Source organism: Astyanax mexicanus, chromosome 21 (genome assembly GCF_023375975.1).
Source record: "Astyanax mexicanus isolate ESR-SI-001 chromosome 21, AstMex3_surface, whole genome shotgun sequence".
Classification (NCBI taxonomy): Eukaryota; Metazoa; Chordata; class Actinopteri; order Characiformes; family Acestrorhamphidae; genus Astyanax; species Astyanax mexicanus.
Window position 1 is genome coordinate 24,368,399 of NC_064428.1, and position 25,176 is coordinate 24,393,574.

General features: G+C 38.6%; 1 protein-coding gene across 1 annotated transcript in view; it reads right to left on the reverse strand.

Annotated features, from left to right (window-relative positions):
* Positions 1–25,176, reverse strand: part of sorcs3 (sortilin related VPS10 domain containing receptor 3) — a 469,314-nt gene that overhangs the window by 77,181 nt on the left and 366,957 nt on the right. The window contains exons 10-15 of the mRNA XM_049469785.1: positions 20,849–20,995; positions 15,513–15,615; positions 10,814–10,890; positions 9,540–9,631; positions 1,357–1,464; positions 144–261 (exon numbers count right to left, since the gene is read on the reverse strand). Of these exons, the coding sequence (XP_049325742.1) occupies positions 144–261; positions 1,357–1,464; positions 9,540–9,631; positions 10,814–10,890; positions 15,513–15,615; positions 20,849–20,995 (645 nt within the window). The remainder of the gene's footprint in view (positions 1–143; positions 262–1,356; positions 1,465–9,539; positions 9,632–10,813; positions 10,891–15,512; positions 15,616–20,848; positions 20,996–25,176) is intronic.

Genomic DNA, 25,176 nt, shown 5'->3' on the forward strand with positions numbered 1-25,176 from the left:
AATCCCTCATCAAGAGGTACACTACCCACACCATACATTTACGGCCATAAATGCTGTTTGTAAACTCTGTAATTGTTTTTTAATTCATAATTCATTTAATTAAATGTGCTGTAATTATGTTTTGAAACCTTCTTTATTCGTACCTGATTATGCAGATGCCACGTCTGGAAGTCGCCTTCAGTGCAGCGTTTGGTAAACATGGACTTGTAGTCGATTTTGATCAGCTGCCACTCCGACCGATCGCTGAAGTGTCCGAAAAACCTGTTGATGCAAAAAAAAAAAACATTCCAAGCTGTGGTAGAACTATTGTAATAACATGGATACACCTCACCTCCAGCGTAGATTAATACTAAAGTCATCCAAACTATCAAGAACATCAAACAAGCTATGAACAAACCAGAATGTTTTATGTTTTATGTTTTAATATCTTCAAAGTAGCACCTCTTGATTAGATTTTCTAGGTCAGCTTTATGTGGCAGAGTCACCTGGAACGTTCAGCTTTCAGTTAACAGCTGTGCTGAACTTGCAAAGAGTTGATTATTTGAATGTCGTGCCCTCTTAATGTGTTTGAGAGCATCAGTTGTTGTGAAGTCGTGAAGAGGTAGAGTTGGTATAATACAGTGAATAGCCCTATTTGAGTAATATTCTAATCCATACTATGGCAAGAACTTCTCAAGTAAAACAAAGAAAAAAAATTACTTTTAGAAATGAAGGCCAGTCAATCTGAAATTTTTCAAAAACTCAAGTGCTTTTGCACTTTTGCACTCGAAGACCATTAAAAACGTGAAGATGAAACTGGCACTCATCAGGATCAGCCCCAGGAAAGGAAGAGCAAGAGTTACCAGCCTCGGAAACTGTATGTTTCAATTACTACATGACTCCTTATGTGTTCCTTCATAGTCTGGATGACTTCAGTATTAATTTACAATGTAGGAAAAGACCTCGGCTGGTCTTTGTTCAGAAAATAATAGCGAACAATGTCTAAAAAAAAAGAAATACGATGACTTTGAACCAGTTGAACTTCTTCAGAGAGACTAACTTAGGACTGGTCTTGTCACTTTAAATGGCTTCAGCGCGCCTTGCGAAGAATAATTAACCTTTCACCGTTAATGGAGCGTTTGGAAACCTCGGAGTGTAAGACGGATTTGATTAATCTCAGCTTGTCAGCAGAATATGAGGCCACCGTGGATGTGCGTGAGAGTGTGGGCGTAAGAGAGAGAGAGAGAGAGAGCGAGAGAGAAAGCGCGAGAGCGAGCGAGAGGATGTGTGTGCAGGTATATTGTGTATATATGTGTGTCACCGCTCACAGGAGACAGGTGTTGAGCAACAAGGCACTTTTTTTTTCCACAAACTTACGTCAAGATCTGATTGTCCATGCCTGGCTCCACTAGAACTCCATCCACGAACAGCGGCATCGCCGAGAAGCTGTGTCGCGTCCACTGCTGTCCTTCATCAAAGCTGATCCTGAAATGAACATTCAAAAAAAGCTTTACACAGGTTTTCTACTGGCTGTACACTGCTGTATGCACTCTAGTTTAATGCTTAAAGACCAGTTAATACTTGTTAATTGGTCTATGATTAGTCTAAAGTTTTAGATGTAGTCATTTGTCAGGACTCTGCTCTGGATTCAACAACAAACAAAGACTTCATTTCCCAGCATTCTCTCACACCGAACCTTCCTAACTCTATGATGTTATGCAGTTCTCGCTCTCCCAGCTTCTGATTGCACACACCTGGTCTGTTTTGTAGATATAAATACCCCTCAGTTTCCTTATGCCAGGTTCGCGCTACACCACTTTTTGAGTCGTCAGTCTTTGTGCTTTTTACATAACACAACTGTTAGTGCTGTAATCGTGAGTCCTTCAGTTGTTGAGACTTTTTTCACTACATGACTGATCAGAGACACATGGTGTACAGAATTTTACACCATGGGAAATCGCAGACTAGCGCCACAGCTCCTTACAGAAACACATTTATCATGGGAACATGCCAGAACTAAGCGCACTTGAAAACTAGTGACGTCATGCCAGAGAATCTCCTCTATAGAGGAATGGGTCCATATGAAGTAACTGAGCAAAATCAAAATTGATAAATGTATGATCAGTTTTATACTGAAATATGTACTTATGTCCTCAACACAGAACTAGATCAACTGTTTCAGTGCCGCAAACATAATTTTTTATCATTTTGAACTCCAGTTATAAACCTTTTAAACATGCTCTACCTGTATCTCCAGGATCAGCTCGCCAACCAATCAGCTCACAGTAGCAGTAATGCTAGTGCTTTATTTGTTTTCTTTAGTGAAATACCATATTATACTTTCTAAAATTGAAGAAATATTCAGAACAAGTAGTTCAGTATTTATTTTTAATATAAAGTTTAAAATAAAGTTTTTAGCTTTTAGCTCCATTCACCCCTTTTCATAGAGGACTCACTCAAGGGCTCCCTCTAGAGTTTAGCAGTCATTTACTGATATAACAGGGGAAAAGGTACAATAGTAGGGTGATCAGACTCTCCATAAACAGCTCTGGTGTGTTTTGTACTTATGGTTCTCTCTTTCTGTGATCCCATTGGCTGTATGTAGCCACTGCTCCTGACTCCTAGTCGCCGACTGAGTCAGATATTAAACATGTTGAATATTTGCCGGGCGTCTGCAATTGGTTGGCGATCAGTTAGTGACGGATCGGCACACTATGCGACAGTGATCCCCGATTTCCCCGAAACTGTTGGCGACTGAAAAACTGGTTCAAAATCGAGTAGTGTGAACCAGGCATTAGACCTTTTCCGAGTATTGAATCTAGTTAGCTAGCTCTTCTACAATGCATTAACTTTGTTTTTGCCTTCGTTTCCGACCCATTTTGTGTTTTTGACTACTCTCTTACTGTTGCCCACCTATTTTTGTATATTGGCTACTCTTTTTCGCTTGCCCTTTTTCCTTGTTCCTGCTGGATTTCCCGTATATGACCCCATTCTCTGTCTCACCTTCTGGTATGTTGTTTATTCTTGCTGCCTTCTTGTTATTGACCCTGCCTGTCCCTAACTACCCTGTAAACCTTGTTCCCTTGATAATTAATTGTGTATTTCTGTCCTTGGTTTGGCCTGCATGACAAATTTAGGTGCACTGTTAAAATGATTTGAGCATTAAGTTATAAGAACCTTCACCTTTTTTATTTATCTTAACTCAAAATTGTACGTTTTGCAATTTCTACTAGAGTTTTGAATGTAATAAAATTGACATTTAAGTTAACTTAAACCCTTAATTCCAGATCAGTGTGTAGTCGTTCCCCTTAGGGTACATTCTCTTGCGTATTCACTCAAATTCTTAAATTTACACTGCCTTGCCATGAGCAAGCTGCCCAGCTATCAAAGCACACTCACCTCACACAAGATAACACCTCACAACTTACACAGTTATGAGCATTCCCAAGCTATACCCACTGCTGTGGCAACACCATTTTATGATCCATGACTTTTGCCATGTAAGGGTAGTTTCACTGTAGAAACTCAATTAGTTTTAAGATGATTTTTTTTAAGCAGATACTGAATAATAAGATTACAGTTCATGAGGTAAAAAACCTCAAAGCCTGAGCTGACATCAGAACTCCATCACTTCCTCACATCAAACAGTTTAGGAGATCACACACTACAAACAGTCTGAGTGCTAGTAATTAGTTTACTTCGCTTAAGGGAGAAAAATGAGGAAAAAATATAAAATTAAGGATCAGTATCAAAGCAAGTCTCCAAAACAGGGAAATAAAGGGTAAGGGATGTTGCTGGCTGTCACAAAAGTGTGTTATAACTTAATATTTCTCATTCCTCACTGAACGAATCTTGCAGAGATATTTTAGTGAAGCTGCAAGTTGTTCAACTGATTCACCATTTATGTTTGTAGGCAAAAAATGCATTCTATTTAGATTTTATTATGATTTTATTAATTCAATGTAAACGTAATGTTGCGGAAAAGGTATTATTAGATTCAGTCTTGTTTTGTTTGCTTTTTGGCATCAAAACAAACAGGAAGCCGTCAAAGTTGTCAATGCGGAACATAGATAAGATGTCTCAAATCACAAATAATTAGCTTACTTAGCTTAAGGGCAAAAGAGAAAAAAATGAATTGCTTTCAAAGAAAGACAGAGAAGTAGACAAGAAAGACTTACCATAATAATAATAATAATAAGAATGACAGAAACAAAAACAAAAAAAAACGTAAAAGGCTTAAACTTCAAAGCGGGTGAACAAATAAAAAAAAACTATACAAAAAAATACCCAGCAAAAGATGAAGATGAAGAATCATATAGACAAAAAATGACCCACTAAATACCTCCAACATGAGCCTATTTTAAAACACAAGCTGGGTGACCAGCAGGTTTAAGCATCAACAAACCGGTCTACCAGCAAAACCAAGCTTTAACAAACTGGTCTACCAGCAAAACCAAGTATCAACAAACTGGTTGACCTGCAAAACCAAGCATCAACAAGTGGGATGACCAGCAAAACCAACATTAACAATCTGGAAGATCAGCAAGACCAAGCATCAACAAGTTGGGTGATCAGCAAGACCAAGCATCAACAAGTTAGATGACCAACAAGACCAACCGTTGACTAATTGGATGACTAGCAAAACCAAGCATGAACAAATTGTATGACCAACAAGACTAAGAATCAACATGTTGGTCGACCTACAAGAGCAAGCATCAACAAGTTGGGTGACCAGCAAGACTAAGCATCAACAAGCTCGGTGACCAGCAAGACAAAGCGTCAACTAGTTGGGTGACCAACAAGACTAAGCATCAAGACAAACAGCAAGACAAAGCTTCAACAAGCTGGTTGGCTTGCAAAACCAAGAATCAACAAAACTGTGTGACCAACAAGACTAAGAATCAACATGTTGGTCGACCTACAAGACCAAGCATCAACAAGTTGGGTGACCAACAAGACTAAGCATCAACAAATTGATCAACCATTAAAACCAAGAATCAACATGTTGGTTGACCAGCAAGACTAAACATCAACAAGTTGGTTGATTGACAAGACTAAGCATCAACAAAATGGATGACCAGCAAGACTAAGCATCAACAAGTTGGGTAACCAGCAAGACTAAACATCAACAAGTTGGTTGATTGACAAGACTAAGCATCAACAAAATGGATGACCAGCAAGACTAAGCATCAACAAGTTGGGTAACCAGCAAGACTAAACATCAACAAGTTGGTTGATCGACAAGACTAAGCATCAACAAAATGATCAACCAGCAAAACCAAGAATCAACAGTTGATCAAGACTAAGCATCAACTAGTTGGGTATCCAGCAAGACAAAGCTTTAACAAGCTGGATGACTTGCAAAACCAGGAATCAACTAGTTGGGTGACCAACAAGACTAAGCATCAAATAGTTGGGTGACCAACAAGACTAAGCATCAACTAGTTGGAAGACCAACAAGACTAAGCATCAACAAGTTGGGTAACCAGCAAGACAAAGCTTCAACAAGCTGGTTGGCTTGCAAGACAAAGCTTCAACAAGCTGGATGACCACTAAGATCAATCATCAACAAGTTGTGTCACCAACAAAACCAAGCATCTACAATGTGGGTGGCCAGCGAGGTCAAGCATCACCACACAGCAGACTATAATATCCTATGTAATATAGTGAATAAATATACACATTTCTGCTCCATCTATGTATTTGTGAACAGCTTGCCTCCACTATAGATACAATTTCCATAAAATCCTGCAGCACATTTTGAAGTGGAAATCACAAAGTGACTGCCCAGATAACAGTCAATTCTGGACAAAATATGGCCCAGTTAAGGCACTTAGGGTGCTGCTGGTAGGATATTGGAATTTGTATTATGATGCCAAAACCAGTCCAGCTGTTACTGCCACATGTAGGACTTATTATAGCATTTGAACCTTGGCCCACATGCATCCTACCATTGTTGGTACAGAATTACAGAATTAGGCCAAAACTGGCACAACTGGAGTCATCTGGCTTTCATATTCAGACTTTATTTCATGGCGGTATGTGGGCTGGGGGCAAGTTTGCAAGTGTGGGCAAGAACAGAAGTGGTTTTAATACTAAGCAATTACTGTGTAGTGGTTAAGAACACTGCCTTAAACTGCTTTTAATTCTTTCCCAATCTTAAACTCAGAAATTTAGAATTTCTTCCAGTCGTTTATAGCACAAACTCATCCAGAGTAAGGGGTGTTGCTGGGACTTAAATGTCAAGACTTGTGACTTGACTTTGGAATTAAATGTCAAGACTTGTGACTTGATTAAGGTCTGGAATGCAAAGACTTGTGACTTGGGACTTGAATGTTAAGAGCTTTGACCTGGTTGGGACTTAAATGTCAAGACTTGTGACTTGATTCAGGACATAAATGTCAAGACTTGACTTGAATGTCAAAACTTGTGACTTGACTTGGGACTTGAATGTCAAGACATGTGACTTGATTTGGGACTTGAATGTCAAGACATGTGACTTGATTTGGGACTTAAATACCAAGACTTGTGACTTAACTAGCGAAGTAAATGACAAGACTTGTGACTTAATTCGGGACTTGAATGTCAAGACTTTTGACTTTGATAAGGACTTGAATGTCAAGGCTTGTGACTTAACTTGCGACTTAAATGACAAGATTTGGGACTTGATTTGGGACTTAAATGTCAACAATTTTGACTTTAATAAGGACTTGAATGTCAAGACTTGTGACTTGACTATGGACTTGAATGTTAAGACTTGGCACTTGACTTGAAACTTCAATGTTAAGAGTTGTGACTTGACTTGGGACTTGATTCTAGACTTGAATATCAAGACCTGGGACTTGACTCTGGACTTGAATATCATGAATTGTGGCTTGACTATGGACTTGAATGTTAAGACTTGGCACTTGACTTGAAACTTTAATGTTAAGAGTTGTGACTTGACTTGGGAGTTGACAGAGAACTTGAATGTCAAGACTTTGGACTTGACTCTGGACTTGAATGTCAACACTTGTGACTTGAAACTGCACTTGAATTTCAAGACTTGTGACTTGACTTTTTGCTTGAATATCAAAACTTATTACCTGACTCTGGACTTGAATGTCAAGATTCGAGACTTGACTCTAGACTTGAATGTCAAGACTTGAGACTTGACTCTGGACTTGAATTTCAAGACTTGAGACTTGACTCTGGACTTGAATGTTTGATTTTGAACTTTGGATTTACTTGTTACTTGTTCCACCTACCAATATTGGATCCAAATAATTATTTTTTTTAAGTATCTCTACAGTAGCACCAATGCTTCAAATTCTCTTAAGACGTTAACCCTCATTGGTCATTTGTAAGGAGAATGTTTACCCAGCCTAAGTATTCTACTACCATGTTTACTTTGAAATGGGACACGTTCTAATGAAGTACATGTAAACGTTGAACAATTATTCATTCCCATTCTATGTTTGTGCACAATGTGTGCTCACAAGACCGCCATTAACTTAATTAGAAAGCCGGAAGCACTCATGGATTAAGGTTCCCTGGGGCTTTACACACTTTGAGTCCAAAAAAAAAAAAAAAGAAAAACAGCAATGAACACTTGTGGTCGCGCTTGGCAGCTTATCAGTTCCACCTTAGAGGTGCTAACAGCTACTTGCTCATGTGACAACGAGGCTGGAACAACACCCGGACTGAAGAGCGCCACAAAAGTTCCCTTGTTACTTCAGAATCTGTGGGCTGAGAGTGTCGTAGACAGACAATGCGCCGACACACATCCATTACCGACACGCCCGCCTGCGGAGGGATGTGTGTGTGAAATCGCACTAGCGGAGGGAAAGAAGCGATTGCTTTCAACAGACAGGAACTGGTGGGCTAGCGGCTCGCTCAGCTTGCTTAAGAGAAACAGAAATGAAGATTGCACACTCCAGCGATCCTAAAACTAATGCTGGAACACTCGGGGCGATAAGGAGGGATGGGGAAAAAAAAAGCACAAAAGGACAGGAGGATTAAACAGCAGTGAAGCAGGGAGCTTGGGAGCTCCAATTTGAAGAGGGGAAACAATGTGATTACTCAAGGGGATAAGTGGGAAGCTTTAATACGAGGCGTTTTCCAGCGCTTCCGATTCGGATCCCTCTTTTTTCCGGCTGCCAGAGTCTTTGCGAGAGTGATTGACAGCTATCGTCAGTGGCGAGGTGCATCTTCACATTTGGTATTCCAATGAGCAGAATGTGAGAGTCTGCCTTAACCAGTTAGGGGAACCTCATATAAACTTCTTTTAAGGAAAAACTGATCTGAAATATCGCCTCAAGAGGGCAAAACTAGTATTGCATCCCATGACTTTCCCTTTGATGCTAACATTTTTGCAGTTGAACTGAGACATACAGTTTGTGTACGGGACTTTCTACATTGAATGTGGATGTAATGTAAGAACACTCTAGCCAGAAGCCGCCGGTCACAATCATTACATCCGAATGCCATGCTGTCCACTGTCGGCGGTAATGCCTCCTATGACATATTCCCGGTACGCTCTTTACACTGTGGACTGAGGAACGATAAATGCCATAATTTCTTTGGAAAATGAAAGTCCCATCCCATGTCCTATCATGTCTTAAACTTAAAATCTAAAACTGTAATTAATGCCACCTTGCCATGAATGAGAACACTGGCCAGCATTCAACCTCACTTACAAGATAATACCTAATAACTCTTACAGGTGTGGGCATTCCCAAACTGTCCCCTGAGGTAACATTTTACGAACAAGTTACTGTAAAAAAAAGTGTATGTGCACCTACAGATTTCTAGTGTTTTTGCTTTTTTTTATCATACGTACATTTACAGTATATTTACATTTACAAGAAAAATATAACCTAATTAAGAATAAAATAAATATATATAATTGTAAATGATAATTTCATTTATTAAAGGGAAATGTCTATGCAGACCAACCAACCTGGCCCTGTGTGAAAAAGTAATTTCCTCCCCATGAATTAACTGCGATTAACCACATTTTTTGAAAAGCTAAAGGGCATGGACAACTCATCTAGGAGGTTGCAAAGGAACCCAGAACAACATCTAAAGAACTGCAGGCCTAACCCACTTCAGTGTTAGGGTCAGTGTTAATGATTTAATAACATATGATACATATGATCAAAAAAATAAAAAAACAAAAGAAATCTGTAGATGGGCAATTTATTTATTTATTTAATTATTTATTATTTTTTGCAATGCAGTCAACAGTGTAGTCGGTGGTAATGATTGTGACCGGTGGTGTCTGGCTAGAATTGCCCAGTGCACTCTAGCAGAAATATTTCATATATATTTTCAATGCAGAAAGTATCACGCACATCCCACAGGTCACTGCAGTGTTCTTTAAGTTCCATTGGACACAGAACAAGTCTGTGTTTTAATGTTTTGTATGAAATAAATCTATAGAGTAAGTCTATAGAGTCTCTGAGTTTAACAGAAAAGGGTATTATTTGGGAAAATGAGGCTTTCACCCAGGCATCATCTGGATGACTCAGTCAGACACAGCACCCTGTTGCTTTGCAGAATGGCTCATTTGCACTTACCAGAGATGCCTGGTGGGGACTGTGGGCTGTTTGACTGCAAGCAGAGCTCCCCCTTTATCCAGGAACCAAACGTTGTGCTCCTCGTCAAATATCTGCAGGAAAAGATTGAATTTTTTTTAAAAACTACACACATATAAGCTCATAGAAGCTCACATACGCTCAGTGTGACTTTAGTTTCCACCTGTTCTCGGGCTCCCTATCTCCTTATAAGAGCGTTTTTTTTCTCGGCCGTGTCCCAATTCACTAGCTGCGGCATCAGTAGTGTATTGGACCGAGACCCTGACGACACAAGTTCGATCTCGCGTGAGGAGCGGTGTGTTCATTTATTTATTTATTTATTCCTTTCTTCTTGGGTTTACCTGCTTTAAGATCAACTGTTCTGCAATTGGGTTCAACAACCCTCTGGGCTGGAGAGCTACTAGTCTGTAGCACTCCATCTCCTTATAGTTACACATTTTCCAAAACAGATTTTCTTTTTTTTTTTTGGACCACGATGTAATGATTTGAAAAATATCTGGCCCTCAGCCAAACTTATTTGCAGACCCTAAAGTATCAGAACATAGCACTTGAACTACAGTCATAGCATTCAGATATTTTATTCTGTCAAAATGCAAGTAAAGCTAATCCAAGTAAACAAAACTGTATTAAAAACATTTTCTTTTAAAGTCAAATGAGCACTGGATGTTAATCTACACAGATTTCTATTCTGAAAACTGTTTATTTGGGTGAGCGAAGAGCTTCCGTTTATTTACAGCAAGCTTAGATTTCCAGATTTCCACTAAGGCTGGGTGCAGCAGCATTAGCATTAGTGGCTAACTAATTTCACAAGATACAGACTGATAATACCCATCTCTGAATGGTAAAAAAAGCTAGCGCTTAGCTGGGTTAGCAGCTAATGCTAATACTGCTCCAGTCTCAGTGCTGGAGAACTAAACTGAAACCCCTGTATAACTCTGTACTTCAGCAGAGTGGCTTTACTGCTCCTTACAACCTGACGGGTAAAATGTTTACATTGGTGCATCGGATTATAAGGCGCACAGACGATTTTCGGGAAAATTAAAAGATTTTTAAATGTGCCTTATAGTGCCAAAAATATGGTAATCAGAAAAATTGGAGTTTTAAAACAACTCGATCTGTAAATAAAAAGATGTGTAGATCTGTACTATCTTAGGATCAAGTGTTCCAAGGCAGAGATAATGCTTCACTATTCAAATTTATTATACCCCAGATTGGAACTACTCTATAAAAATCCTCACAACAGTCATGCAACATACCTGTCTCCAGGTGTTGCCAGCATCTGATGAAATGAACATGCCCACGTTATTGTAGGACAGTTCTGATCCAATGTTTCCTGCAGAGAGAAGCAAAGAGAACATAGCAAATATTATTATTAAGGTAGACCAAAAATGAAACTAAATGAATTAAGTGAATAAAGTGAGAAATCTTAACAGTAAAGAAGACTAAAGCTGTGAGTTGCTTGATCTGTGTGAATGCTTAGAGTTTAAAACAATTTGCAGTTGATTGAATGGCTCAGATTCACTGCAAGACTAAATTGAAACCAATCAACCAAGTTTTCCTGTATTTTAAAGATAGAAAATTGACATTGTTATCAATGATGGCAATATACAGGAACATTTTTATATTTTATTTTAGAGTTCAGCTGCACCACTTGGCTTTGCGAAAATTCAGTATCTAATTTTAGAGAGTGATTTAATTCCAATGACATTTACTTTACATGTCTGCGAAAAGTCATGCTGCTCTGGGATAATCCAGTTGGATATTAAAATAAAAGTGCCAAAATAGTTATCTGGAGCAATGCCAAAGATGAACCAATTTTGTCTTTCTTAATAACCTTTACAGTGAATGATTCTTTAAAATAAGTGCAAATGAGATGTATTTAAAGCTCAAAGAATCTCCATATCTCACATAGGGTTTTATTAGATTTGTTTTGGACCTACATTCCAGAGTGTTTTAGAAACCTTTATTTTTTTCCTTTTGTTTTCACTAGAGTGACAGGCAACCAGTCATTCTCAAGGGAGAAAACGATTTATAGCCACGATTTAGCGACAGGAGACACGGCAACTGGTCTTTTTGGTTTAGACCGGCCTCTCATAATTAGCGGAGCACAACGACTTGTAATTTATGTACATGGGGTTACAAAGACGCATTATGTATCTTCAGCCTTTAAAATATAAGAAGTTTAGTGTCTATTGGTACCTCCACCAGTTTTGTCTGCTCTGTGCAGTTCAATTAATTCTTTATCCTTTTTTTTAAATCATCTCTAATATGTATTTTTTTTTTTATTATTTCTCTGATTCAACAGTTTCATTGTAATTTTTCAGGTTAAAGTCGCTTCCTCCTTTATACAGCTATAACATGTATTTGTATCAGGCTACAAACAGGGCATTCTGCATGGCCTTACCATTAAACTTCAAAAAAAAAAAATTGAACTTTATTAATGTTTAATAATGGAATGTTTAATGGGGCTCTTTTATGAAATGCTTGAAACCAGGGTTCTCTCCTGCTCTTATCATGAGAGGATCTTTTGATCTAGGTGGAACAAACAAACATTGAGTATGATTGTGGCGCTTTATTAAAAACCCAAACAATAGCATTAACTACAAATTTTAAACATTTAACTAATTTTTTTTTTTACTAATTACTGAATGCATATTAGTGTTTGAGTTATTTTTAAGAAATATCATTTTTAGATTGATTAAATTAAATTATATTATTAGTGGTGTCAATCACTTACATCAGAGAGAGAGAGAGAGACAGTTAGAGAGAGAGAGCGAGAGACAGAGAAAGAAAGAGAGAGAGAGAGACAGTCAGAGAGAGAAAGAGAGAGAGAGCGCGCGTACGATTAAGCGATGGAGAGAACGAGTCTGTGCGCGGGGGAGAGAGAGACAGTACGAACACCGGACCCTGCGTGCACTCTCCGGTGCACTGTTTCCAGTCGCCCATGTGCTCAAAGCTAAACCACGCAGAGAGAGGGTGTGGCCGCTTTCTTTCTATTATCCTGATTGGTTCAGTCCATTGTTTATACTTAAGATGGGCTAATGGGTCGCCCCCTCTAAATTGTGGGCTGGTCTCTTAGAAAAAAAAGGAAGAAAAAAAATCAGCATCAGCCCCTGAGGACTGTCGGCCCACCGGGCATTTGCCCGGTACACCAGATTACCAGTCCAGCCCTGGGTCAATCGTAGACATGGGGGACCTTGTGACGACAAGTCACCTCTAATTTACTGATGCTCGCAAAAGTATTCAAGCTGTTTGCAGTTTGCCAAAAGCCATGTAGAGGATAAAGCAACTATGTGAAAGAAGGTTTTGTGGTCAGCCAACCAAAGTTAAACCTCATAGCCTAAATGTAAAGCGCTATATGTGGTGGAAAAGTAATGTCTGGCTGTATGTTTAGGGTCACTGTCTTGCTGGAAGGTCCAAGTCCCAAGTCTTTTGGAGCCAGGTCAGTTTTTCTTCAACTGTAAAACATGGTGGTGGCAGCAATATTCTCACAATCTTCCTACAATGTTGCAATGTCTCTTTTTTTTTGGTGCTACCATTGCCTTGGTAGCTACTTAAGAAAGCCTCTTTTTGGGTGGAACGCTCATAGATAGGGTAAAGCGTAATTAACCACCCACCCATTTCACGCCCCCTCCAGCCCTTCCTCCGGTTCCGCGCCACGTCTGCGCTACCTCCAGGTTCTCTGGTGGAAGTGACGGCAGCTCCGTTGGCCTAGTTCACCTTTTACATAATTCACTCCCAGCCTTTTTTTTTCACGTTCTCCCACTCGCGCATAAAGTGAATTATGTTTGTCATGTTCGTAAGCAGTGACACAGATGACTGCGATCCTCCGGAGCTGCTTGCCTGTGTACGTACGGGGGTGTGTGTATCTCTGTGTGTGTGTGTGTGTGTGTTTGTAAATGTGTGTGTTGTACCAAGGCACCAGTCCATGACCTGATATTCCGCCGCAGTCGTAATGTGTTGTGTCATGTGTCCTCATTCGACCCTGAGCTTTCCAACTAAGAGCCATTCTCTGTCAAGATGAAGTGTGTGTTCACACACACAAACGCGAACACACAGTGTATAGTGTCACATACACACACACACACACACACTCACACACAGGCCTGAAGCTAGCGCTAGCAGTTACCGTCGTCTGTTCCGACACAATTGAGACGAATTAGGGCCGAGTTACTGTATATGCTCGGATTGGCTCAGAAGGATTTGAAGTCTCGCTGAACGCTCGTGGCATGACTGATGCTTACGTGAGCAAGCAATAGATGAGTAGGACAACAGCAGCTCCCGAGTTCTGCCATTTAGCCATGTTTTCCGACAGCTTAAAGGGATTTGCTTAAGTAATTGATTGCACTCCAGCACGTACACACACACACACACACACACAGAAGCAGGCGTTTATTGCCAAGACTTAGGAAATGTAGGCCTTGTGCAGCTATTGAATAAAGCTATAACAGGAAATTCACTACCGTAGAGCCTCAGAGTGAAGCATTTCCATTTCTTTTCCTTTTCCTTTTTCGAGAATCCTGCACTTCATAGTTTAGTTGGTGTCACTTCCTGTTTGTCTTCAACGGTGCCTTTCACATTGTGTTATAGTTTAGGCATGCGTACATTTTTTAGATTAACAAACACATTTTAATATCGAACAAAGATAACCTGAGTAAATGCCAAAAACAAACAGTTTTTTTACGCTAAATTAAATGAGTGAAAGAAGAAGAAGAAGAATAGCTATCTAAACCCATTTAGCCTTATGTAAAAAAGTATTTGCCATGGGCCTTTGTGTTCTTTTTGGCCAGCAGTGGTTTTTTGCTTTCAAATTCTTCCATGAAGCACATTGTTCACCAGTAGGGCTGTGTTCAAAAGATCGATCTGCGATCCAATATCGATTCACACTCAAAAAATACGATATCGATCCAAAAATATGTGCATCGATCTTTTCCAGGTGACTATACACACTATTTGCTTTGTCCACAAGGGGCAGTATAAAATCGGGTGCTGGCTAAACGAAACCGAAACTTAAGAAAGAGCGAGATGGCCAAAGCTACAGCACCAAAATCACCGCCTGGAATAAAGGCTGATGTTTGGCAGTATTTCCAGCCCGACCTGCAGTTCTTTAGATGTTGTTCTTGGTTCTTTATTTTGACTTCCTGGATGAGTTGTCTACGCCCTTTTTTAGTAATTCCTTTAGGCCTGTCACTCCAGGAAGCTCTAAAGCCTTAGAAATGGCTTTGCAACCTTTTTCAGACTCATAGATGGCAATGACTTTGTTTTCTCATCTGTTCTTGAATTTCTTTTGATCGGTTGATATAATAAGAATACTTATACTTATATACAGCTCTGGAAAAAAAAAATTAAGAGACCACTTCAGTTCCTAAATCAGTTTCTCTGATTTTGCTCTTTATAGGTATATGTTTGATTAAAACGAACATTGTTGTTTTATTCTATAAACTACAGACCCAAATTCACCCAAATTCCAAATACAAATATTGTCAAAAAATATTTAGAGCATTTGTTTGCAGGAAATGAAAAATGGCTATAATAAAAAAAGATGCAGAGCTTTCAGACCTTAAATAATGCAAAGAAAACAAGTTCATATTCATAAAGTTCTAAGAGTTCAGAAATCAATATTTGGTGGAATAACCCTGGTTTTAAATCACAGTTTTAAACATTCATCTTGGCCTGTTCTCCTCCACCAGTCTTACACACTACTTTTGGAGAACTTTATGCTTTACACTCCTCGTGCCAAAATTCAAGCAGTTCAGCTTGGTTTGATTTGATGGCTTGTGACCATCCATCTTCCTCTTGATTATATTCCAGAGGTTTTCAATTTGCTAAAAAGTCTGTTATTTTTTTCCAGAGCTCTATATATAGAAATATATAACATTAATTGTGTGTTTGCATCTCTTTCACACCCCCCCACACTCACACACAACCGCACACTCGTCAGCATTCACTTTTTACCTGTAGCGACGATGACTCCCGGCACCGAGCTCTTGGTGGTAATGCTGCCCGACAGGTAGGGGTTTTCTGACATCTGCAGTTGTAGGTGCAGCGAGCAAAATGGCTGGACAGAAAGAAATGACACATAGTCCATTAGCCGCGGCCAAGCTATTAGAAGGTGTCCATCAAATGGTGCCGAAGTGACACCGCAGACATTACATGGGTCTGAGTCGACGGAAAATGGGAAAAACACACTTAAAACCAAGTCCTGAAAATGAGTTTTATTACAGTGCCTTCGTGTATCATTATGCTATTTAATATGAGCCTCTGTTCTATAGTATTCACTAGATAGTGCAGCTTCGACAACAGAAATAGATAGGAAAAAAAAATTACTGTGCCTTTAAGACTGATGTATTTAAATGAGCTTAACTGACTTTATTGGCTGTATTGTATTGTACTTTTCAATCAATCATTTAAATTCTATTTTCACTCGAGAATGCATTTTTAATGCAGCTGAGAATTTAAAGCCTAAAGGGACGAAACAAAAAAAAAAAAAATTATTATCAAGTATATAATCAGGTTAAGATAAAGTAAGGAAGGACATAAACAAAACAATCATGTAAAATGGTAAGATAATTTAATTAAGAAGAAATAAAATAATTCAGAATAAAAGGATAGATGGTTAATCAGGTTAAAATGTAAAGCAATTAAACAGAACAGAAATGAATAGAAAAAAAATGTTACTTTGCCTTTAAGACTAATGTATGTAAATGAGCTAAGCCCTTCGCCAATTGGCTGTACTGTATTGTACTTATCAATGAATCAATTAATTAACTTTTATTTTTACTCGGTAATGCATTAAGGGTAACCCTCATTTTCAATACAGACAAGCATTTACAACTTACAAAAAAAAAAATAAATTAAAAATTTATATCAAGTATTTAATCAGATTACCCTAAAATAAGGTAGTTCATAAACAAAACAATAATGTAAAATGGTAAGAGATTTTAATTAAAAAGAAATAAACTAATTCAGAATAAAAGGATGAATGGAAAGGCAAAAAAAATATTAGAAAAGTAAAAAAGATAACAAACACAAATAAAGAAACAGAGGACTACAAAATAAATTAGAAGTAGCTAAAAATAACACCAAGATTTTAAAAAGACAACAAATGATAAAATAAAAAAGCAAATCGTCATAAAATAGAATAAATAAAAGGACAAAATAAATGCAATCAAGAGGTAAAAGGTCAAAAATAATTCAGGGAATAAAATACATGAAATGAAGAATAAAAAAATAAAAAGGCCAAAAGGTCATGTGCACAGTAAGGAAACAGGTTTCCTAGTACAATCATGAAACTGGCATACAGTTGGTATACAGTTAATAACCCTGTTTGAGTTAATCAACTAATCAAAGATAAAAAATGACTTAAAAAAATTAAATTCAATGTTATATTTCTGGTTACAAAGTAAAAAAAAACTTTGGAATACTTTGGCAGAATTGTCTTTGAACCATTTGAAGGTGTAAATGACGTCTCTGTGTACATAACAAAAACAGAATTTGATGTGGTCCCAGCTCGCCCTCATTATTATTAGCAGCATTAGCATTTTGGTTGTAGCGCTCCTTTGAGGCTGGGCGAGACAAAGCGAGAAATACAGTGAGTGGGAAAAAGAGAGTCATCCCCACCATATTGCAGGTTACCTTTGATAGGCTCATCTGACACCCTAATTAGGGACCTTATAACCCTTTTCATTACCGCCTCTAAATCCTGCCGCCCTTGCTGTCCTTACAACAATGTCACACTGGCCATTGAAAAGATGAAAGGCGTCAGTTAGCCGCACAGAGTGCACTGATATAATTGTCTTTTTTGTTGCGTCGGAGGCCCCAGGAGAGAAGCTTTTCGGCTTTAATGCCAAATCCTCCCGCTGTCATTGTCGCTAATGAGTGTAAAAGGCAATTAACACTCACAATAAGAGCAGGAGTCTTTGCAGAGGGCACTTTAAACTGGATTAATTTGTATTAACAGGCGCACTTTGCCACCATAGTTTGGCCTGGGAGACGCTAGAACTGAGTTTTTTGTTCTTTTTGTGAATGCCTTGGTAGTTTCAAGTGGACTTGTCGTAAATACATGAGCTACTTACGAAGTAGCGGTAGAACGAAGACTGAAGCAACAGCTGTATTAGAAGTCCTTACATTGGTATCAACATTAGATCTTGTCACTGCTACCCTATAAAAAGGCTTTCAGAAGCTACTTTTGGGTAGTGTTCCTCTTGGTGAGAGACCATTGACTGCTAGACATGGCTGTTTCTCAATATGGAGTTGGAAAACTTGGCTCGCAAGTGCACATCGCCGCTGTCAAATGAAAAACACTTATCTTACAGGAGAGAGAAAAAACCTTGTAAACTTTCAATGGAAGTCAATGTAAAAAGAGTTTATTTCAGGTCATTTTAAAGAGTTTCTATTGGTTCGTTCATCAAGAAATTTTGGCACAGTGTAAGGGACAGTTTGTCTGTTCAAATTATGTAGCAAACTAAAAATCGACAAAAGTGGAGATAAATGTTTTTCAAAGGACAGCGACGATATTCCCAAGGATGGGAGGATGTGGGACTTTTATTCTATAATTGAAAAAGCTGCATATTTGATGATGTTACACTCTCAGGGGAGTGAAAAAGCATTGTTCCGAAAACGTAGGCGCACAATTTTACACAGGTTGAGGAATAGCCAGGCTTCAACAATGTACTTAAAGATTGCACTTTCAAGTTTTAGAGTGACTGACCATCATTTCTTAAAGTCATTTTTTTCTATTTCTTGCCATACAATGGATTAGACCATTACTCAAATAGAGCTATTATACCTCTTTTTACACATGTTAGAATAGAATATGTATATGGTCTATACAAAACATGGTCGTAAAGAGATCTCACCAGCTCTATTCTGGCGAGTTTCAGTCACTTTCAGAATGAGCCGTTTAAGGGCTCTGTCGCTTTAATGCAAATAAGCCATCGCTGGCCACTGTCCATGTCTCTGCTTAGTGTTTACCACACGTTAGTGTTAGCTTGTGGTGAACTTACTAAGTAGCAGTAGAACAAAGACTGTAGGAGCTCTAACTGGTCCAGAGGGCCAGTTTTCGGTTTGAATCCTGTTTATGTAGCTTGTAGTTACTGGAGCCCTGAGAGAGCACAAGTGGCCTTGCTCTCTCTGGGTGGGTAGATGGCACTCTCTACTCACATCACTCCACAGGATGATGGCGATCAGCACGAGGCATCTGTGAGCTGATGTATCGGAATCAAGTAATTTTCGGTTTCCTCCGAGTGCGCTGTGATGCTACTCGGCAATGCTGCATCAGCAGCAGTTTGAAAAGATGCGGTGACTGTCTTCACATGTATCAGGAGAAGCATGTGCTAGTCTTCACCTTCCTTGTGTTGGGGCATCATTAGTAATATAGTAAGTCCTAATGAATGGGTTGGATAATTGGCCATGTAAATTGGGGAGAAAATGCGGGAAAAAATTTAAATAAAATAAAAAAAGAGAACAAAGACTGTAGCAACAGCTGTAGCAGAGGTCCTTACATTGGTATCAACATTAGTCCACGAAAATGCTTCCCATGCTGCCTTATTAAAAGACTCTCAAAAGCTACTTTTGGGTAGTATATCTCTTGGTAAAAGCTACTGACTTCTTCTAAAATGCACTCAAATACCATTTGAGCAGTTGACAGAATTGACTGACCTTCATTTCTTAATGTAATTTTTCTCTATACTTAGTTGAGTAGTTATTGCCATAATATGGATTAGGACATTACTCAAATAGACATATTATACCTCTTTTTTTCTAGTTATAGCTCTCGACAAGCACAGCTGTTAGCTGAAATGCTAAACATTCCAGTTGGTTCATAAAGGCAAGAAAATCCAGTGTCCAGGTGTCAAAGCTGTTTCTATCAAAGCAAGAGATGCCTACTTTGAAAAGTCCAAAATATAAAACATATTCTGGTTTCTTTAACACTTTTTTTGTTTACTAAATAATTCCATATTTTTTTCTTTACAGGTTGGATGACTTTAATATTAATCTACACAGCAGAAAAGTGTAAGACTGGTTGCTTTTGCTCATATTGTCTATTATGTTCTTTCAGATTAAACACTGCAAAGTCTAGTTCCAAATTTCTGGCTAGGGGAACATTACTTTGTACAAATCAAGAATGTAATTAGTTGTCTTTTGTCTTAATAAAGTACTCCTGAAACTTAATGGGAATTTAATGAGAAATAAAACTTTTGAAAAATAAGCTGTCACACCCAGCCAGAGATTCTACTCCCACCTTTTACTTTACTGAAGAGGGTCAATGCTAATTGCAGAGTTGCTCTGTTTACAGGGAAACCACTACAGTAGCCACCCACAACAACTGGCAACATCACTCATCGGCAAGTGTTGTTAACACTTTCTCTCCTACGTATTGCTCATTTCTGAGATACTGTTCATTTACGTGAATCTAAATTAAATTATTCTTCCATTTTCTTTGTGTTATTTTCCTTTCAGATTTTCACATTTTACTTTGTATCACAGTTTTCAAGATACTGTTCCAAACACCAGATAGTTTGGCTTGATTCTGTGCTGTTCCATTGAAAAAGGAACATTCTGAGAAGGTTTAGCAATGTTTAGCAAAGGTTCCAAGAAGATTAGCCTGTAATGTTACAGAAATAATCTTCCAGGAACATTCTTAGAACATTAGGAAAATGTTAAAACTAACATTTCTACAAATATAATTTAAAACACTGACATTGCCGTAACAGAAGAATATAAAAAAACCTTAAAGAGGACATATTATACCTATTTTTTTACACAAGTTAGAAGCATAGAAGTTTCGGACACCAAACTTTCAGCTGAATTAATGGATTTTTTTTTCACATTTAGAGTGTTCATACCCTGTTTGACACCCAGTTGGAAATAAAAAAGCACCCAAAAAGGTAATTTTGCATAATATGTCCCCTTTAAATAAAAACATTGTAAGAACATCCAGAAAATGAGACAAATTGAACATTTTAAAGGCGTAATTTATAACCTGCAAACATCTGATTTCTTTTGTTCATTAAGGATGAATGGGGTGCAGACATGTATTCCCATCTCCTGTACTTTTGCTTGACCAATGCACCCATTTCCTATTGCTTTGACTTGCACTCGTTTATTTTTTGTTCTATTTTTTTGTATAGTCACCAAATTGAGCTTAGGGACATTACCTGTTGGGAACCAAGCTCTAATCCACAGCCATATTCAACCGCACTTAACTTTTTGTCATTTTTTCATCTCTTTTTTTCACATTTTATCTGTGCAACCATTTTGCATTTCATTCTTTCACTCTCATGTTTTACCAGCACACAGTAGATCGGGTTGCCCTCCAGGTCAGTAGAGGGCGCCTGCAGCAGCCTCCAGTCACGACCCTTGTTGTAGGTGATGTAGGTCTTGACCTGGTTCTCCACCTTCCTGTTAGCAATTAGCATGCCTTTAATTCCTGCTACCTAGAGATAAAAAGGAGAGAGAGAAAGAGAGAGAGAGAGAGGGGGGGATGAAAGAGCATTAACCAGAGCAACTTGTTTTTGCAAGAAAGAAAGATGGAGGATATTGATCCAAATTGTTTTTTTGTTTGTTTTTTGTCAATTAGTTTCTCTATCTACACTTCTTTGGCACAAAAGGACTCTTAGTTACACATGTTTTTTTTTTTTTTTTTTTTTTTTTTTTTTTTTTTTAGTTTAACCAAATCTGAAAAGTGTGATGTGCAAAAGTATTCAGCCCCTAGATCTATGCTTAGTAGAGTCATCTTTTATTATAATTACAGCTGAAGGTTGTTTGGGGTATAGCTCCACCAGCTTTTTTGCATCTAGAGATTTTCACCCATTCTTCTTTATATTTTTAAAAACAGTTTTTTATCCCCGTTTTGGCCTTTGACCTACGATACCTATATTTGGTATATTTGGCATATTTACGGTAAAACCAAACAAAAATAACGGGACATTACTCTGTTCTTTTACTAGTTTTAGCAGTGATTACTGCTAAAATAAACGTATAAAATTCCTTAAGAGTGCTAGATTCAAAATGTAACCGTAAACCACAAGATCAGACATTCATTCAATCTATATCCATAAATCCAGACATTGGTTTAATTCGAACACAATACAACATACTAACGCTACGCTAGCCAACTCACAAAGCTTCACCACTGGAGCTCCCAGAATTGAGTCCAAACTTAGCAGCATTGAGTCGTGACAGCAGAGCCGGATGACCCGTTTTTGAGATCGCTCCGCAGCGGAGGAGGAGTACAAGGAGCGACCGGGGCCCGCCCGTGTAAGTGGCACTAATGGGCCACGCGTTTGACAGTGTGGCTCCGGTGGCAGCGGATGGGACAGACACAGCTAATGAGGGGCCCCTTCCTCCACTGGCTGCCCACGTCAATCAAAACAGTGATTATTTATCGCCTCCGTCCCTCCGTTCCGATCTCTGAGAGAAGGACGGATGGGTGAGGCTCAGGACAGGGTTGCAGCACATCCAGCTCTGTCAAGAAGCTGTGTTTCACCATTAAAGAAACGGTGTTCAGCAGTGTTCTCGGCTGTACCTCACCGTGTTCTCTAGGAACACCGGGTTTGCTGTATATATGTTCAGCTAGTGAGGGTACAGCGATGGCAAGAAAAAAGTATGAAGTGTGAAGACTCCAGCTGAAAATATCCATATTCTACCTTCCAGAAGGTGTGGGCATTTCTCTACACACAGGTATCTCCTGGCTGTGCAAATAGCAGAGAGATTATCTTTATTTATGGTGGATAAAGGGTTCCAGAAAATGATCGCTCAGATTTCTAATAATAAATTAAAGCTGTTTTTGTCCTGTTTCCAAGCTCTTCTGCTTAATTTTAGGTTTAATCCTAAATTACACATGATCCTCAATGTTGGGCACTATGCAATTAAAACATGAAATTATGAATTCTAAACTTTCTAGACATTAGAAATATTGGTACCACTTTAAAAAAAGACTACCGTTATAAATGGTTTATAAATGGTTTACAATTAGTTTATTAATGGTTACTAATTAGGTTGTAAATGCCTTAAAAATCATTAATGATCAGTTATAACACATATGTGGGCAACATTATAGATGGCTGTGGGTTCACTATTTGGCAAACAACAGGTCATTGTTGACCTTTCTACATATGTGTTATAACTGATTATTAATGATTTTAAGGCATTTACAACATAATTAGTAACCATTAATAAACTAATTGTAAACCATTTATAAACCCTTCATAAGGATAGTCTTATTTTAAAGTGGTACCGATGAATCTAGTACTATCTGCTTGTATATACAGTGTGGAGTAAAATGGTATTTGAGATTCAGCCAGAAGCATATACAGGGGTTGGACAATGAAACTAAAACTTAATTTAGTAATTTTAGTGTGGGAGGTTTCATGGCTAAATTGGAGCAGCCTGGTGTCCAATCTTCATTAATTGCACATTGCACCAGTAAGAGCAGTGTGAAGAGTGTTCAGTTAGCAGGGTAGGAGCACAGTTTTGCTCAAAATATTACAATGCACACAACATTATGGGTGATAAACCAGAGTTCAAAAGAGGACAAATTGTTGGTGCACATCTTGCTGGCGCATCTGTGACCAAGACAGCAAGTCTTTGTGATGTATCAAGAGACACGGTATCCAGGGTAATGTCAGCATACCACCAAGAAGAACCAACCACATCCAACAGGATTAACTGTGGAGGCTGTAAGAGGAAGCTGTCTGAAAGGGATGTTTGGGTGCTAACCCGGATTGTATCCAAAAAATATAAAACCACGGCTGATCAAATCACAGCAGAATTCAATGTGCACCCCAACTCTCCTGTTTCCACCAGAACTGGTGTCTGTTGAGACAATAAATTACTGTGGTCTAAAACCATGTGTTTCAGTTTCATTGTCCAACCTCTGTACAGTGGCGTAAAAAAGTATTTGCCCCCGCCCGTCACACACAGTATTTTTTTTTTGTTGTATTTTACAAATTATTAAAAAAAAAACTTTCAATAGATAATTATGTTAAGCTTCCCCAAGTTACATAGTGCAGTTACCAGCATGCTGAGCCTTGAGTAGCCAATAGCAAAACTATTCTCCATAGTACAAGTCAATTGGGCATCACAATGATGCTACATGCCTTAAAAAACATGGATTTAAGTTTAGGTTTAAGGTAAGTTTGAGCACCATCAATATATAAGAGAGTTTAGATTGTCTACCCAAACCCAAATCTGAGTTCCCATCACTTTTTGCGGGTCTTGTTGGGTTGGGCTTACGAAAAAATGCTCTGTGACGTAACTTTTTTTTCAATGCTCTTTTTGTATTTTATGTAAAGCTATGTAAAGTGTAATAATCCCAGTATAGCAGAAACAAATCACACTCTGATTGTCAAAATCGTGTTCCACATTTGAATAAACTGCCTTTTCTTGTCCATTTAATGTGACTTTCCAGGTTTTTTTTTATTTTTATTTTTGTAGTGCTAAAAACTGTAAGTAAGATCTGTGATTGATGAGCAAAAGTACAAGTAAAACCCCAAAAAAGTCCAAAATAAAAATCAATTCAAACCTGAATCCAAATTTATTTTTTTCAGCAATTTTAACTTTAGTCAAGCACCCAAACTTTTGGAAAAACTTGCAGAGAAGCAAAAATAATCAGCTGTTCCTTAATCAATATATAGATAAATATGAAAAATGTCCCATTAGGATTTCTCCAGGCCTTTTCCGAAGTCCCAGTGGACCAAAGGCCTCCAGGCATTTTCAATAAGCTCTAATGAAGACTGCTGCAGCCTATTAGTGATATGGATACACTGCTGATTCACTATTGGCAGGGTGAGCCCTCGTCAGGCCGGTGCTGGCGAAGTGTTGGCGCTGCCGCCGCATTAATGGAACGTCTTGGTCGTCTCTTGCTAATTGATTGCTATATTTAGCCTTAATGTGAGGCACAGAGGATCCATCCGTCTTTGTTGCACTTGAATCTGACTTTGGGAGCTCGCTGCTAATTTGGGAAGGCCGAGACATATGCGGCGTTCAATCTTACGCTAACGCCCACGTCTCCGTTCCCACAGGGACGGGAGCTGTTAGAGGAGATTTGAGCCCCGGTAAAGTAAACCGGGAAGAGTTTCTACTCGGAAATAAAAGAAGGAGCTTTAAATCCGACTGTTAGCGCTCTGGCTGTCATTGCGGTTTGTCTAATTTACGCCCAATCGAGGATAGCGAGGAAATATATAGTAGCATTGATCAGAGAGAGCAATAGAGAAAGCGACTGATCAGCACTTGAAACGAGAGGCAGGACAAAGCTTTCATTGTGTTCTCTTGTTTCGCTGCTTTATTGAACTGAGCATCCTGCTTCTCTGAAGAAATTTCTGGTTATCACCGTCTTCTAAAGCAGAACGCACTCCTTCCCTAAAAAACGAAGCTGAATTTAGCCTGGTCTCCATTAAGCCTGGTCGTCCACAGTTGACGAATGTGGGAATGAGTTTTTAGTCTGTGAATAAATAGATTTTTTAAGCGTGTTTTCACACCTGTAGACCAGCTTCTCTGGTCTGAATGAGCTTGGTTTGTTTTCACACAGGCACAAAAAACCTAAACACATTAAAATGAGCCCTAACAAACCATGCGAGCACGCATCAAACATAGTGAACATAGCAATGAGATGTCC